At 38.6% G+C, this 15,260-nt stretch overlaps 1 protein-coding gene across 3 annotated transcripts in view; it reads left to right on the top strand.

The window, feature by feature from the left end:
* The first annotated feature begins 7 nt into the window (after positions 1 to 7).
* The window catches only part of Acad8 (acyl-CoA dehydrogenase family member 8), a 28,477-nt gene continuing 13,224 nt past the window's right edge, over positions 8 to 15,260 (top strand). For 2 of the 3 annotated variants that reach the window (XR_783847.3, XM_010641880.3), the window contains exons 1-6: positions 8 to 270; positions 5,833 to 5,933; positions 6,664 to 6,833; positions 7,386 to 7,495; positions 8,053 to 8,129; positions 8,519 to 8,656. Coding sequence is in view for 2 of the 3 variants with exons in the window: in XM_010641880.3 (XP_010640182.1) it covers positions 153 to 270; positions 5,833 to 5,933; positions 6,664 to 6,833; positions 7,386 to 7,495; positions 8,053 to 8,129; positions 8,519 to 8,656 (714 nt within the window). In the remaining variant the exon portion in view is untranslated. The remainder of the gene's footprint in view (positions 271 to 5,832; positions 5,934 to 6,663; positions 6,834 to 7,385; positions 7,496 to 8,052; positions 8,130 to 8,518; positions 8,657 to 15,260) is intronic. The other variant, XM_010641889.3, reaches the window with a different exon arrangement.

The following is a 15,260-nucleotide window of genomic DNA, read 5'->3' on the forward strand; positions in this document are numbered from 1 at the left end:
CCGCCGCTAGCGCCCAGACCGGGGACCTTGGGGAGAACGGGCTCCCAGAGTGCCTTGGGACTGGTCGCTCTCTAAGTGCCGCGGGCGGGTCGCGTGGCGCTGGCCTTGCCAGTACTGAGGACCTGCGGGCTGGGCTGTACAGAACTGCGGCGATGTGGTGCGGCAACGGGCGCCTCGGGGTGCGTTTCGGCTGCCTGTGCAGCAGTGTCTGGGCCAGAGCACCGGCCCGCCGCCTGCGCTGGACCGGCTGCATCGACCGTAAGGACCTCCGTGCGTGAGGGGACAGTGGGAAACAGGTGTCTTGGACTCGGGAGGGCGTAAGTGAGGGGCCGCGGTCTCTCCGCTCCGTCCTGTCTGCCCGCAGGGTTCGGTCACCCTGGAACGCTTTCTTCGCTCCATCCTCTCACCCCGCACTCCCTGCCCTGTCCTGCCCCACGGGGCCCTCTCCTAGCTGGGTCAGGTCATCCCGAGACTCAACCGGCTCCATCCAGTCACCCCAGACTCTACTGTCAAGCCGGTACCCGCTACTGGTTCATCCGGTGCTTAAGAGAAGTTAAGGAACTTGTGTGTTTGTTGTGTATTGAAATATCCCAGTAGGTTCTAAAGGTAGTGAGAATGTAAGAAGCTGGGTGCTCCAGGTAATACACGATTTTTTGTAACTTAATGCCTGCAGATATAAAACATGTATTGGTGAATCTCTTGCAGGACAAATACTGCAATTTCTCGGGGTTTGTGGTGTGACTTCAAACATTGAGACACTTTTTCACTTTTTAAAAGAAAAATCTATATTCTTAGAAGTTTTATTTCAATTTTTTTATGTGTATTTCTCGGTGAATATTCTGAGAATTTGTGAAACTCAGATATATTTAGAATTCAGGCGGGTGACCAGAATAATTCTTAGTTTTATGATTTACCTGGAAAACTGACCAATATTTTCAGAATAAGTATGTGAAAGTCTTTCCACTAGGCCATAAGTTCAACAGTAATATAAACCACATCTGTCTGATTCTATATTTTCTAGATTGATATCTACATATAACATATGCAATGAAATTTGCTTAATAGAGGAGTGAATTTTCGTTGCTATTAAAGTTTTAAGTAGTCAAGGGAAAGGAAGTTGTCTACTTGTATATTTAATGTATCAAACTTGTTGGTGGACTGGAGATTTAACTTAGTGGTAGAGCGTTTGCCTCCACTTGAGGCCTGAGGTTCATTCCCTAGTACTGCAAGAAATAAAGCTAATTGATGGTAAACACAACATGTAATTGTTGATTAACATTCGTAATTATTTCATTGCCTATTTTAATGTTAAGTAATTTTTGAATTAAGATTTTTCTTCTATGTCATGTATATTTGTTATTATGTATAATTTGTCTTATAGGTAGGGAATTTGCTCACTATCTAATAGGAATGCATTTTACAGTGGCCTAACGGAGGCTCTAAGATGTTCCTCCCTAATGTACTGAAAGTTGCACATTTAATTATTTCAGAATCAGAGGTGAAAATCTTGATTACTTGTCCATTGCTCTTGCATTACAGTTTTCTATGACTGTGAAGCGTTGTTTCAACACCAAGATTCTCAGTTAGAACTCAGTTCTTTAGTTAATTTTCTTTCTTGGGTGCATTTAAAAATGCTTATATTATTCACAAGTTCGTGAAATTTGCTTTGTGTTTACACTTCAGTTGCTATAGTCTTTCCTCTTCTCACTTTTTCTGTTTTCCTAGGCAGCTTTGCCTTTTTAATATGTGTATGTTGCCGCCTTGAATTCTGCCAGTGACTCTGGGCAAGTTCACGCCCTGTTGTTATTTTTTTTTTTTTTTTTTTTTTTTTTTTTTTTTTTTTTTTTTTGGTACCAGGGGATCGAACTTGGGACCTTGTACTTGCGAGGCAGGCAGCAGAACCACTGAACTAAATCCCCGGCCCTGATTAGCTTTTATAGTGCATTTTTTCTGTCAATTTAAATGTTTTAGTCACCATGCCTTGATTGTTTGAACTATTTAGGAAGTAGTTATTTACTCCATTAAATGAGAGAAAGATGAAGTATTCTTAATATTTATTGAGATCAGTTTAAAAGTCTACAGCACTTCATTTTATATATGATATTTGCATTATTAGCAGTTATGTAATCCTTTTTGTGATTGAACTATTCATCTTTTGTAACCCCAGCTATGCTACATAGTAGATGCTCAATAAATATTAATTTTTTTGAGCAATATGTTTACTGTGCATTTATTTATTTAGTACTTCTTTGATTATTTATTGGCATTGTTGGAAATCAAACCCAGGGCAAGCAGTGTACCACTGAGTTGCATCCCCAGCTCAATAAATATATTTTTTGGAGTGATCTTTGAGCTACAATCCATAGCGGTGTTTGTGCAGTTGCATGAAAAAATGTAATCATTGTGTACTGCAAACATTCACTACTTTTAAAAAATGACCTGTACCCCCCAGTCAGGGACTCATGGATTGTTTTTCCCTAATCATCTTCCTAAAATAGGTTTCTGCCCTGGGCTTCTTCAGAAAGCCTAACTTTGCATCCTCACAACTCATTTCTGAGTTTCCCTTTTGAATGAATGGTATCCAGGTTTGCCCCAGAGAGGCAGATGCTGCCACATGCACTTGTGTTCTGTAAAGACTATGCATCACTAGTAGGCACTTAGGTAAATTGTTGTCTAGTGTAGCTTCATAGTCTTCGTTAGTGCTCATTTGTTAGTAAATGACCAGTGTTTCATATTGAAAGATGATACTTTAGAAAGTAATACAAGGATGGAACTAGAGGTCATCATGTTAAGCAAGCTAAGCTAAACTCAGACAAGTATCACGTATTTTTCCAAATATACGGAGTCTAAAAAAGATGACATGAATGGAGGAAAGAAACTATTATTACAAAAAAAGAAAGGAATAGAGTAGGGTGATGTAAAAAGGAAGGTAAGAGAGATTGGTATGAATTTATTGAAGTGTGAAAGTAGCAGGTTACAAAACAATATGTGTGGCATTGTTTTATTTTAAAAATACACTGATATAAAGAGATAAGAAATCATCTATAATGGTGTTAATTAATGTGTTTTATTTCTCTGGGAGAGAGATGCTAAGCACATTTTTCTTTTTAAAAGCATTTTTTGACTTGTGCTATTATAAAATATTTCTAAGTGGAGGAAATTAACAATTGCTGTTCTATATAAGAGTAGGAGGTTATGTTAGCTTGATTGTAGTATTTCGGGTTGATAGCCTGACCCACCAGTTAGTTATCAGGTGATGCCTGCTTGCCTGATGATGGTACAGGAGAGGATGAAAGAATAATATACAAAAAACAAGGAATAAAGAATAATAAACAATAGTTTATTACTGGAGGGCATGGAATTGATCTAAGCTCTATCTTGGCTGAGACCGTGGACTCTGCATTACTCAGTATTTATGATTGTACAACAGCAAGGATGCATGAAGGCAGATGTAGTCAATAGCAGACTAATATACTAATGAGCCAGGCCTTAAAAAGGGAGTAACTATTTGTTCTTGTGAAGGATGGGTCACAGTTAACAAGCTACCTGTGCTATCTTGCAGATCATAGCTAACAAGCCACCTGCGTTATCTTTAGTTAACATTTGATCTTGGAGAAGGGCTTCACAGAGTCATAATTCCTCAGCTGCAATGTTTCTTTCCTATTAGAGACATCACAACCTCATTGATCATTGAGACCTAAGGTCACTGAGCAATTCACCCTTAGGCCTTGGAATGACTCATCATTTTAATCAGTGGCTGAATTCATAAGCCAATTCAGTAATATCTAAAGCCTGCTCAGTGCAGTTTTAAGATGGTCTCCTACAGTAGTAATCATATATATAAATATATATATATACACATACATACACACACACACACACACACACACACACACACACACACAAGTACATGCCCCAAGCCCTGCATATCCTCTTTCTCCTTTCATTTTCCCAACCACTACTGTACTACAAGGTTTCATTGTGCCTTCAAGTATAGACATAGACTCCTTTTAGTTTCTCTTAGCACATCTGAAATAGGTGATTCTTTCACAACAAAAGAAAATTGCTAACAATGTAGGTCTCATTGTCCCTTTGCAAATTTCTGGTCCTATTCCCATGTGCTGGTTCCAAATTTGTAATCCTCTTATTTTCAAAATTCTCCACATAAGTCCCAAAGGTCACTTTTCTAGAGGAGTCTTGTCAATATATCCTTTACTTTTTAGCTTTTGTATATATAGAGGAATCTGGATTATCTTGCAAAATATGGAAAATATTTTAGGCCTTATTTAACTACTCAGCAACTCTGCTTTCCAATTCAGTTCTATCTTACTCTATGCAGTCTTTGAGAAAGCTATAAAAACTAAATTCTACGATTATGCCACTAGGGGATCAGGTTATTTTAAGAAAATTTTAATGATACTCTGAGATGAGTAGTCACCTTTTCATGAAGATAGGAAGAGATTTCTTTTTCCCATTATCTCCTTTGATGAAATACATTGTGGTCTTAAGTTTTATGTCTCTTTCTTTTTTAATTTTTTGTTTGTTTGTTTGTTTTGTTTTTGATACCAGAGATTTAACTCGGGTCCTTGTGCTTGCCAGAAGGCAGGCAACAGAACCACTGAGCTAAATCCCTGGCCCTTATGTTTCTTTCTTTCATCATCAGTGTTTTCCATGAATGTCTGATTAATATAGGCCAAATGCCTAGCCCTATTGTTTGACCTTTTTCTTAGTTGGAAGGTTCGCCAAATTAGGCTTATGGTGATTTTTCAATTGATACTGTAAAGTTAATATGTTCATGAAAAGAGACAGCTATAGCCAGGTGTATGGCTTGTGTTTAGATGTCCTCCCTCATGTGGTCTTAGGACTTTTTCAGAGGTGTTTGAATCTAAAGTGTGTGTGGGATTGATTCGTGGTACAGTGCTAGGCCTAAGGGCTAGGCCTTAACAGTGAGAGTACTACCCACTCTAAGTAGTCTGAAGATAAAAGGGGCAGGAAGACGCTGTTAAGGTCCCTTGTTGCTTTTACTACCATGTGAGCCTCATGAACTATTATTCTTCTCTGGGATGCCCCTCTCCCATGTGCCAGTCTGTCTTGGAGCCAGTCATCTATAGACTGGAATGGCTACTTACTGTAAACCTTTCCTCTTTCAACTTTGAGTATTTGGTATTTTGTCTCAGCAGTGAGAAAAGTAACTAAGACACCAGGTATCCTATTTTACACAGGTAAGCATAAGATAGGATACCAGTGCAGAAAAAAAGATGTTTATTGTAATTTGAGTAACATTATGTATTCTACCCCCAACAACCTTTGTCTTTCTTTCATGCTGGGTGTGGAACCCAGGGCCTTGTACATGCTCAACCACTGAGTTACATGCCCAACTCTTCTTTTCTGTTTGTTTTTTAATGTGGATTTATGAGGAGGAAAATAAATATTTTTTTAAAAATAGGTAGTAGGCAAATTAAGTCATCCAATCCATTTGGAAATAAAGGAGGGAGGAAAATAGTGGTGCTAATTGGCAGTATCTTTACCCATCCTGTTCTTCCCACTCTGATCCTATTTCTCCTCATTTTTTTCACTATGGCCTCTGCCAGTTTAGAGCTACAACTGTATTTCACTAAGTGGTGGAGAGATGTCTGAGAAGTCACTGTGTACTGTCCCTTCTTCACATGAGAAACTGCTTAGAGATGGATGATGCATACTCTGGCTGTTAAAGGCCCAACTTTGTGTGGGAAATGTTACAGTTGGTCCACTGTCTCTGCTTCATGGAGCTGCTTATTGGTCCTCCTTTCTGACACCTGTTGTAGATTTGAACATATACAATCTTGCCCACAGCTTCCATGGGACTAAATGAGGAACAGAAAGAGTTTCAAAAAGTGGCTTTTGACTTTGCTGCCCAGGAGATGGCTCCAAATATGGCAGAGTGGGACCAGAAGGTAAGAGTTTTCCTTCTGGCTAGATGTCCCTACAGATGTTGTACAAAATGATCCTTACTATCATCTCTTTATAATCCTAATTGCTCAGTATCTATCTTCTTCTCAACACTTAACTATAGGAGAGAGGACTTGTAATGGGTTATTCCTTGCATAGAAGACATCCTGACCATAAGATACCTTTTTTCTTTTTAATTGAACAAAAATTTGGACATACTTCAAACCAGTGTAATTCTATAAGTATTTAAAAATGAAAACAAGTCAGGCATGGTGACTTAGGCCTATAATGCAAGCACTTCGTGAGACTAAGGCAGGAGGGTCACAAATTCAAGTCCAACCTAGGCAACTTAGTGAGACTCTGCCTCAAAAAGAAAAAAGAATCCAGGGGTACTGTACAACTAAGAAACATTCCTAGCCCTTTTCACTTTTTATTTTGAGAAAGGGTCTCACTGTGTTATCCAGGCTAGCGTTGATCTTGTGTACCTCCTGTCTCAGTCTCCTGAGCAGCTGCGATTACAGGTATATGCCACCATGCCTGGTGAAAGAAACTTACAACACCAGGAAAATAACTTAGAGAGCACATATCGACTGACACCTATGAGATGACAGAAACATTAAGAGAATCCCTTTGCTCTTCCAAATGCAAATATCCTGACCCCCTCACTGTATTCTCTAAAGGCAAGTCCATCTCTAAAATAGTTACTGATAATTCTACTCTCCTTTTTGCACATAGGAACTGTTCCCTGTGGAAATGTTGCGAAAGGCAGCGCAGCTAGGCTTTGGGGGAGTCTATGTTCAAACAGATGTTGGTGGGTCTGGACTGTCACGCCTTGATACCTCTGTCATCTTTGAAGCCTTGGCTACAGGCTGTACCAGTACCACAGCCTACATAAGCATCCACAAGTGAGTGCCCAAGCTGGGACAGCACAAGGTAGTGTTCACATGGCTTGACTGGAACATTTCAGATTCATATGGAAAAGACTTACCATGTCCGGTGGGTTGTCCTGGAGGAATTATATACTGTTAATAGTACTTGGACTTGATTTTGCGGTCTTTGTACATTGTTTGGAGAATCAGGTTGGCTTCTCCTGTAGAGTAGTCAGAGTCCTGTCACCCCTTCCTGTCACCCTTCTGCAGATGAAACCTCTAGTAATTTGAGAAAATATGTATAACTGATTTTTAGGTATTCATTTAACCTAATTACAAGTAGTATTAGAATCCAGGTGAGAAATACTTTGGCCCTGCTTATCTCTGAGTATGATGTATTCCAGGAATATGTTTTAATTCATTCCTTTCCTTTAAAATTGAATCTTCTCAGTTGTGACTTTTCCCTTCTCATTCTCTCTCTGCTTTACTCTGTTCTGCTGTCCTTTGTTTTCTTTCCCCACCACTCTCCATTTCCTTTTCCTTTCTATCTTTAACCGTGTCAATGTCTTTGCTTGCTGTACCAATCAGCATGTGTGCTTGGATAATTGATCGCTTTGGAACTGAGGAACAGAGGCACAAATTTTGCCCACCGCTTTGTACTATGGAGAAGTTTGCCTCATACTGCCTCACTGAACCAGGTGGGTTTGTCATGCTGCAGGTGAGATCTAATAAAGAGAATGATATAACTCAGGTATAACCACTGAGCCTTCCTTGCTACCCTTTGATATGCAGAGATACTGTTTGGAAAGCAGTTTGGCTGGGTGTAGTGGCGCACTCCTGCAATCCCAGCACTTGGGAGGCTGAGGCAGGAGGATTGCTGTGAGTTCGAGACCAACCTGGGCTACACAGTTCTAGGTCAGTCTCAACTACATAGTGAGACCCTGTCTCAAATAACCAAAAAAAAAAAAAAAAGCAGTTTGGTCATAGATTAATGAGAGTCTCATAACCTGAGGCCACAGGACCCAGAAACCTTTAGGTCAGAGTCTCTGTCAGGTGCAGACCAGACCTACTCACAAGTGACTCACTGCAGGCTGGTGTGCTGGGAAAGCCACAGTGGTCTGCTTGGTGCAAGCAGTTTTCACAAAGTGCAAAGAATTCCTTTGGCCATATGGATTTTAAAGTTGTGCATGCTGGAACCCTGTTGGACTCCCTTAACTTCACTGACTTCTTCACACCCTTTTAATCCCTGCCTCAGGAAGTGGGAGTGATGCTGCATCTCTTTTGACCTCTGCTAAACTACAAGGAGATCATTACATCCTCAATGGTTCCAAGGTACCTGCATGCTGTTTTCCCAGAGCAAATTGAGGGTTGTTCCCACCTGGCTCCTGACATCCCTTATTTCCTTGAGTCTGTAAGTTAGTATCCCCATAAGATTTTTATGTGTTGGGAAGAGAACCTCTTGACCCATTTCCCTTTATCACCTCACTGTTTATCTCTTCTGATCTGATTCCTGATAATTTCTTTGATTTTATTTATTTTTTCTATATTCTTAACTTGTTCTTTAGTCGCTGCAGTTACCTGCTATCCCACCTCAGTTTCCATATTGTACTTTGTGTGTCATATTGTTAGGGGGACTCACGTGTTTTCCCAGAATTGGAAACTGGTCAGAACTGACAGTTCCTTGACACACACATGCTCCACACTGGTTTCTAACACCACAGGCCTTCATCAGTGGGGGTGGTGAATCAGACATCTACGTGGTCATGTGCCGAACTGGAGGACCAGGCCCCAAAGGCATCTCCTGCATAGTTGTTGAGAAGGGGACCCCTGGCCTCTGCTTTGGCAAGAAGGAGAAAAAGGTAAGTAGCTGTGGGATAAGAAACAGTTCAAGATGTGAGGCTCTGCCACCTGCCACTGAGCACCTATACTGTTTCACAAAATAGGCTTCATGAACTGTTTGTGATCTGACTTTAAAGCAGTTGTTTCTGTTATGATTTTCAACAGGAGCCTAGGGCATTGCTAGCACATCAGGCTTCTGGGGAAAGGAACAAAGTTTTCCAGTAAGCTTCACAAACTGCCTGTTATTTGAGTTTTGCCACCTCTCTACTCTACATCTACTTTTGCCCCGCATTTCTCATCTAGCTGCTGCTTTGTTGTACTTTATCTCAAGAGGAGATAGCTATAGAAGATCTGATGCTGAGTAGAGGACTCAGGAATGAAAAGCATAGAGTCCACTTTTATTTCAACAAAAATAGAGTAAAACTCAATGAGGGGATTGTGAGTATTTCAGTAATCTGAGGAGGACAGTATTTCCATAGGTATTTCCACTCTGAAAAACAAGGCATTTATAGGATTATGATTTCTGAATCTGTGGTAATATAACTGTAGTTGTCAGTAAGGCTGAAACTCAGATTGTTTTAAAACTAGGTAATCAAAACAATCTTCCTCCAGTTGGTACTGTTATTATTAGGACTTTTGGGAAAAAGATAATGAAATTAACCTCAGATATACCTCTCATATCTTCTAGTGTTTCTGTATTTTCTTTCATGATGCTTCCTGACCATTTGTAACTGCCAAGGAGTTATAAGTCCTAGCCCCATATTTGTAAAATAATATGCATTTACAAGGTACACAGGCATTCACTGTGGGCAAAGCCTTTTGCTAGCTCTATGGAACAAAAATATTATTTCTTAAGATGTCGAGGATCAAAGTCAAGGCCTTGTGTATGTTAGGCAAGTGTTCTACCACTAAACATGGGAGTGCAAAATTGTTAGAGTCACCTATGGGGGTATTTTGAATTATAAAACATGCTGTTTTATATATGTAAACTCTGTGATATATAAGATATGTAGCTATTGGGTTTTTTAATCCTGGAAATGTTTGTCTTGGATTACAAAAAAAAGACACACAAAACTGACTTATATAGCCTGGCACAGTTTTACAGAATCACGTTATACTGGTGTATTTGTTTTTATAAAGAGAATGACATTATTTTATTTTTTTATTTTTTTCCTTTTATTGAGTTTATTGGTACCTTTTAGGGATACAGTACAGTTACATTCATTATTGGGATCTTGTACCTTTACATGACAGGTGGTCTTCGTTCTCATTTTTCCCCTTGTCCCTGCCCTCCCTTCACCTTCTCTTCCCCTCTCCATTTACAAACACTTTATTTCCATCTTTTCATTTTCTCATATTTTTTTCTATATTACCTTTCCCCTACCCTTCCCACTTTCCCTACACCTTTAGCCCTTTTCTTCCCATTTCAAAATGTCAGTTATCTCATTAGGCTCTTATGTACTATTACAGTTTATTCACACCAGAGAAACTATTCAGTGTTTACACATGTGTGACTTATTTATTTCACTTAGGAGTATATCCTCAATATGTATCCATTTTCCTATGAATGAGTCTAATTTCTCATTCTTTATGGCTAAAGAGTATTCCATTTTATAGAGAAACCACATCTTCTTTTTTTTCTTTTGGTACCGGGGATTGAACTCAGGTCCTTGTGCTTGCAAGGCAGGCCTCCGAACTGCTGAGCTAAATCCCCGGCCCTGAAACCACAATCTTCTTTATCCAGTCTCCAACTGATAAGCAAATGGGCTGTTTCCAAGTTTTAGCTATTACAAACTGTGCCGCTATAAACATGGGTGTGCGTATATCACTCTGGTATGATTCTTTGAATTCTTTTGGAAAGATACCCAGAAGAGGGATGGCTGGGTCCACTGGAACCTCTAGGCCCAGTTCTTTGAAGTATCTCCATATTGATTTCCATAGTGGTTGCACCAGCCTGCACTCCCACCAACAATGGAGAAGGGTTGCTTTCTCCCACAACCCTGCCAACATTTGTTACTGGTTGATTTCTTGATAGCAGCCATTCTTTGTGGGATGAGGTGGAATCTCAGTGTTGTTTTCATCTGCATCTCTCGAATGACCAGTGATGTTTTTTCATATATTTACTTGCTGCTTTTACTCCTTCATCTGAGAAATGTCTGTTCATTTCAGATGCCCATTTTTGAATTGTGTCTTTATATTTGGGGGTGCTGGTTGTTTTGAGTTCTTTATATATTCTAGGTAATAGTCCTTTGTCTGAGGAGCAGCTGGTAAAAATTTTTTCCCACATTGTAGGTTGTCTCTTAGTTCTGTTGGTGGTTTCTTTTTCAGTGCAGAAGCTTTTTAATAAGATGAGATCCCAGTTGTTGATTCTTTCTGCTATTTCCCATGCTAATGAGGATTTATTCATAAAGTCTTTTCCTATGCCAATGTCTTCAAGAGTTCTGTCTAACTTATCTTCCAGCAAGTTTAGTGTTTCTGTTTTAATATTTAGATCTTTAATCCACTTGAATTTTAATTTAGTGCATGGCGAAAGATAAGGGTCTAGTTTTAATCTTCGGCAGGTTGAGATCCAGTTTTTCCAACACCATTTATTGACGAGGCCATCCTTCCTCCAGTGGGCATGGTCAGCTCCTTTGTGAAAGATGAGGTAGCTGAGTACATCTAGAGTTGTTTTTGTGTCTTCCAATCTGTTCCACTGATCCTCAGGTCTGTTCCTTTGCCAGTAGCATGCTATTTTTATCACAGTGGCTTTGTAGTATAGTTTCAAATTGGGAATTGTTATACCCGCTCCATGTCTCTGTTGCCTAGGATGACTTTTGCTATTTTAGGTCTCTTATGGTTCCAAATGAATTTTTGGATTCTTTTTTCTAGTTCTGTGAAATACAGTTTTGGAATTTCAGCTAGCATTGCATTGAATCTGTATAGCACTTTTGGTAGTATGGCCATTTTCACTATGTTGATTCTTCCTACCCAGGAGCAGGGAATATCTTTCCATTTTCTTATATCCTCTTGGATCTCTTTTTTCATAGTGCTATAGTTTTCAGTGTAGAGGTCTTTTGCTTCTTTTGTTAGATTGATTCCTAGATACTTCATTTTTTTGGGTGCTATTGTAAAAGGAATTGTTTCCCTAATTTCTTTCTTAGTGAGTCTTTCATTTATGTACAAGAAGGCTATTGATTTTTGGGTGTTGACCTTGTATCCACCTACTCTGCTAAAAGTGTTGATTAAATCTAGAAGTCTTGTTTTTGCTTTTTGGTACTGGGGATTGCTCTTGGGACCTTGCGTTTACAAGGCAGATGGCAGAACCACTGAGCTAAATCCCCAGCCCAAGTCTAGAAATCTTTTGGTGGAGTTTTTTGGGTCTTCAATGTAGAGTATCATATCGTCAGCAAATAATGACAGTTTAACTTCTTCCTGTCCTATCTTTATTGCTTTAATTTCTTTCTCTTGTCTAATTGTGATGGCTAATGTTTCTAGAACTATATCGAAGAGGAGTGGTGATAGTGGGCATCCTTGTCTTGTTCCTGATTTTAACGTGAAGGATTTCAGTTTTTGGCCATTTAATATGATGTTGGCTCTTGGTTTTTCATAGATAGCCTTTATTAAATTGAGATATAGACCACCTATTCCAATTTTTTGCAGGTTTTTAATTATGAATGGGTATTGAATTTTGTCAAATGCTTTTTCTGCATCTATCAAGAGGATCATATGGTTTTTGTCCTTGACTCTGTTAATATAGTGTATTACATTTATTGACTTACATATGTTGAACCATCCTTGCATCCCTGGAATAAATCCAACTAGGTCAGGATGTATGATCTTCTTGATGATCCTCTGTATTCTGTTTGCTAGTATCTTATTAGGGATTTTTGCATCTATATTCATTAAGGAGATTGGCCTGTAGTTCTTTTTAGTTGTGTCTTTCCCTGATTTGGGAATCAAAGTGCTACTTGCTTCCAGGAATGAATTTGGAAGTATTGCTTCCCTTTCAATTTCATTGAAAAGTTTGAAGAGTAATGGCAGTAGTTCTTCTCTAAATGTCTTGTAAAATTCAGCAGTGAATCCATCAGGACCTGGGCTTTTCTTTGTTGGTAAATTTTTAATTACATTTTCAATTTCACTGACTGTAAGTGGGGTGTTTAAAATGTTTTTATATTCTTCATTCAACTTTGGTAATTCGTAAGTATCTAGAAATCTGTCCATTTCTCTGTGTGTTAGAGTACAGGTTCTCCTCTGGCTTTCTGTTGGATCTGTTGTGACTTCACCTTTTTCATTCCTAATTGCATGGACCTGAGCCTTTTCTTTCCTTTTTTTTGGTAACGTTAGCTAAGGGTTTATCAATTTTATTTATTCTTTCAAAAAACCAACTCTTTGATTCATTTATTTTTTTGTATCATTTTATTAGTTTCCATTGCATTGATTTCTCCTCTAATCTTTATAATTTCTTCTGTTGTTCGAGCTTTGGGTTTTTCTTGCTCTTGTTTTTCTAGGAGTCTAAGATTCATCATTAGGTTATTTGAGCTCACTCTTGTTTTCTTACTGTGGGCATTCAGTGCTATGAATTTTCCTCATAGAACTTCTTTCATTGTGTCTCATAGATTCCTGTATGTTGTATTGGCATTTTCATTTATTTGTAAAAACTGTCTGATTTCTTTAATTTCCTCTATGATCCATTGATTGTTCAGGAGAGTGTTGTTCAATTTCCATCTGTTTGTGAAGTTCCTTTGGTTTCTTGTGCTATTGATCTCCAGCTTGATTGCACTATGCTCTGATAATATACAGGGAAAAAGTTCGATTCTTTTGCATTTATTCAAACCTGTTCTGTAAGCTAGTATGTGATCTATCTTGGAGAATGACCCATGTGCAGCCGAAAAAAATGTATATTCTGATTTTGTGGGGTGGAACACTCTATAGACGTCTATTAAGTCCATGCATTCAAAAGCTTGGTTCAGTTCTAGTATTTTGTTGTTGATTTTTTGCCTAGATGATCTGTCTATTTGTGAAAGTGGGATATTTAGATCCTCCACTATAATTGTATTAGTGCTTATTTGGTTTTTCATGTTTCTTAATATTTCTTTTATATAGTTGGGGGCATTTATATTTGGTGCATATATGTTTATGATTGTCATCTCTTCCTCTTGAATTGTTCCCTTTACAAGGATGTAGTGGCCTTCTTTGTCTATCTTAATCAGTTTTGTTTGAAATTAACTTTGTGGATAAGATTGCTACCCCTGCTTTTTTCTGGGCTCCTGTTGCATAGAGAATTGTTTTCCATCCTTTCACGTTCAGTCTATGGGCTTCTTTTTGCACTAGGTGTGTTTCTTGTATACAACATATTGTTGGATTTTGCTTCTTAATCCATTCTGCCAGTCTATTTCTCTTGATTGGTGAATTGAGGCCATTGACATTGATGGTTATAACTGATATGTACTGACTTATTATTGCCACATTATTGTCATTTTGTTGACTCTTTTTACTTTTTTCCCCCTCTCTAGTTTCTTGCCTTTCCTGTTTGATTTGGTCTGTTGGGCCTCACGGTGTTGTAACCTTCATTGTCTCTTTATAGGATACTGTTTAGAATTCCTTATAATGATGGTTTGGTGTTCATGAAGTTTCTCCGGTGTTCTTTGTCATGGAAGTATCTTATTTCCCCATCCATTTTGAAAGAGAGTTTTGCAGGATACATCAATCTAAGTTGGAGGTTGTTTTCTTTAGGACTTGAAATACATCACTCCAGGCTCTCCTTGACCTGAGGGTTTGTGTTGAAAAGTCTGCTGTGATTCTGATGGGTTCCTTTGTGTGTAATTTGTTCCTTTTCTCTTACTGCTTGTAGTATTTTGTTCTTCTGTTGGATTTGTGGGATCTTGATTATTATATGTCTAGTTGTAGATTTTTTTTGATCGTGGCTAGTTGGAGTTCTATATGCCTCACTCATCTGTATGTCTGATTCTTCCCTTCTGTTTGGGAAATTTTCTGTCATTAATTCTGTGAACAGCTTTTTTAAGTCATTTGTTTTTTCTCCTGCTACTTCATGGATTTCTATCAGTCTTATATTATTCTTCTTTGCATCATCTAAGAGTTGTTGGATCCATTTCTCATGATCCCTTACTGTTTTTAAGAGACTTGTGTTTTCACGGTTACTGACTGCAATCCTATCTTCTATATCTGAGATTCTGTCTTCAGTCTTTTATTCTGTTGCATACACTTTCAATAGAGTTTTTAATCTCCTGGATATGTTTGAATCTGTTTTATGGATTCCATTTCTTTCCTCTGTTGGGCATTCATTGTTTCCATTTCTTTCTTGTTCTGGGCCTTCATGGCTTCTATCATAGTCCTGAGCTCATCTATTTTTTTCTGTTTCTGTTCTAAAGTCTCGAATAATGACTTCCATTTTGCTTACCATCTCTATGGTTATCTGGGAAATTATTTCTGTTTTGAATTTTTCTAGAGCCTGATTGATCTGTTTTGTTACTTCCTGTGCTTTGGGTTCAGGGTGTCCTGCTGGTTCACTATCAGACTTTTCATCCTTATTTGCCCTACTGTTTGCCATTGGTGAACTGGAAGTCTGTTTTTGTGTCTTGCATAAGTGTTTTCTCATTTTTATTTTTGTTGTTGGGTTGTCCT

Source organism: Fukomys damarensis, unplaced genomic scaffold (assembly GCF_012274545.1).
Source record: "Fukomys damarensis isolate Sample0158 unplaced genomic scaffold, DMR_v1.0_HiC HiC_scaffold_16, whole genome shotgun sequence".
Lineage (NCBI taxonomy): Eukaryota > Metazoa > Chordata > Mammalia > Rodentia > Bathyergidae > Fukomys > Fukomys damarensis.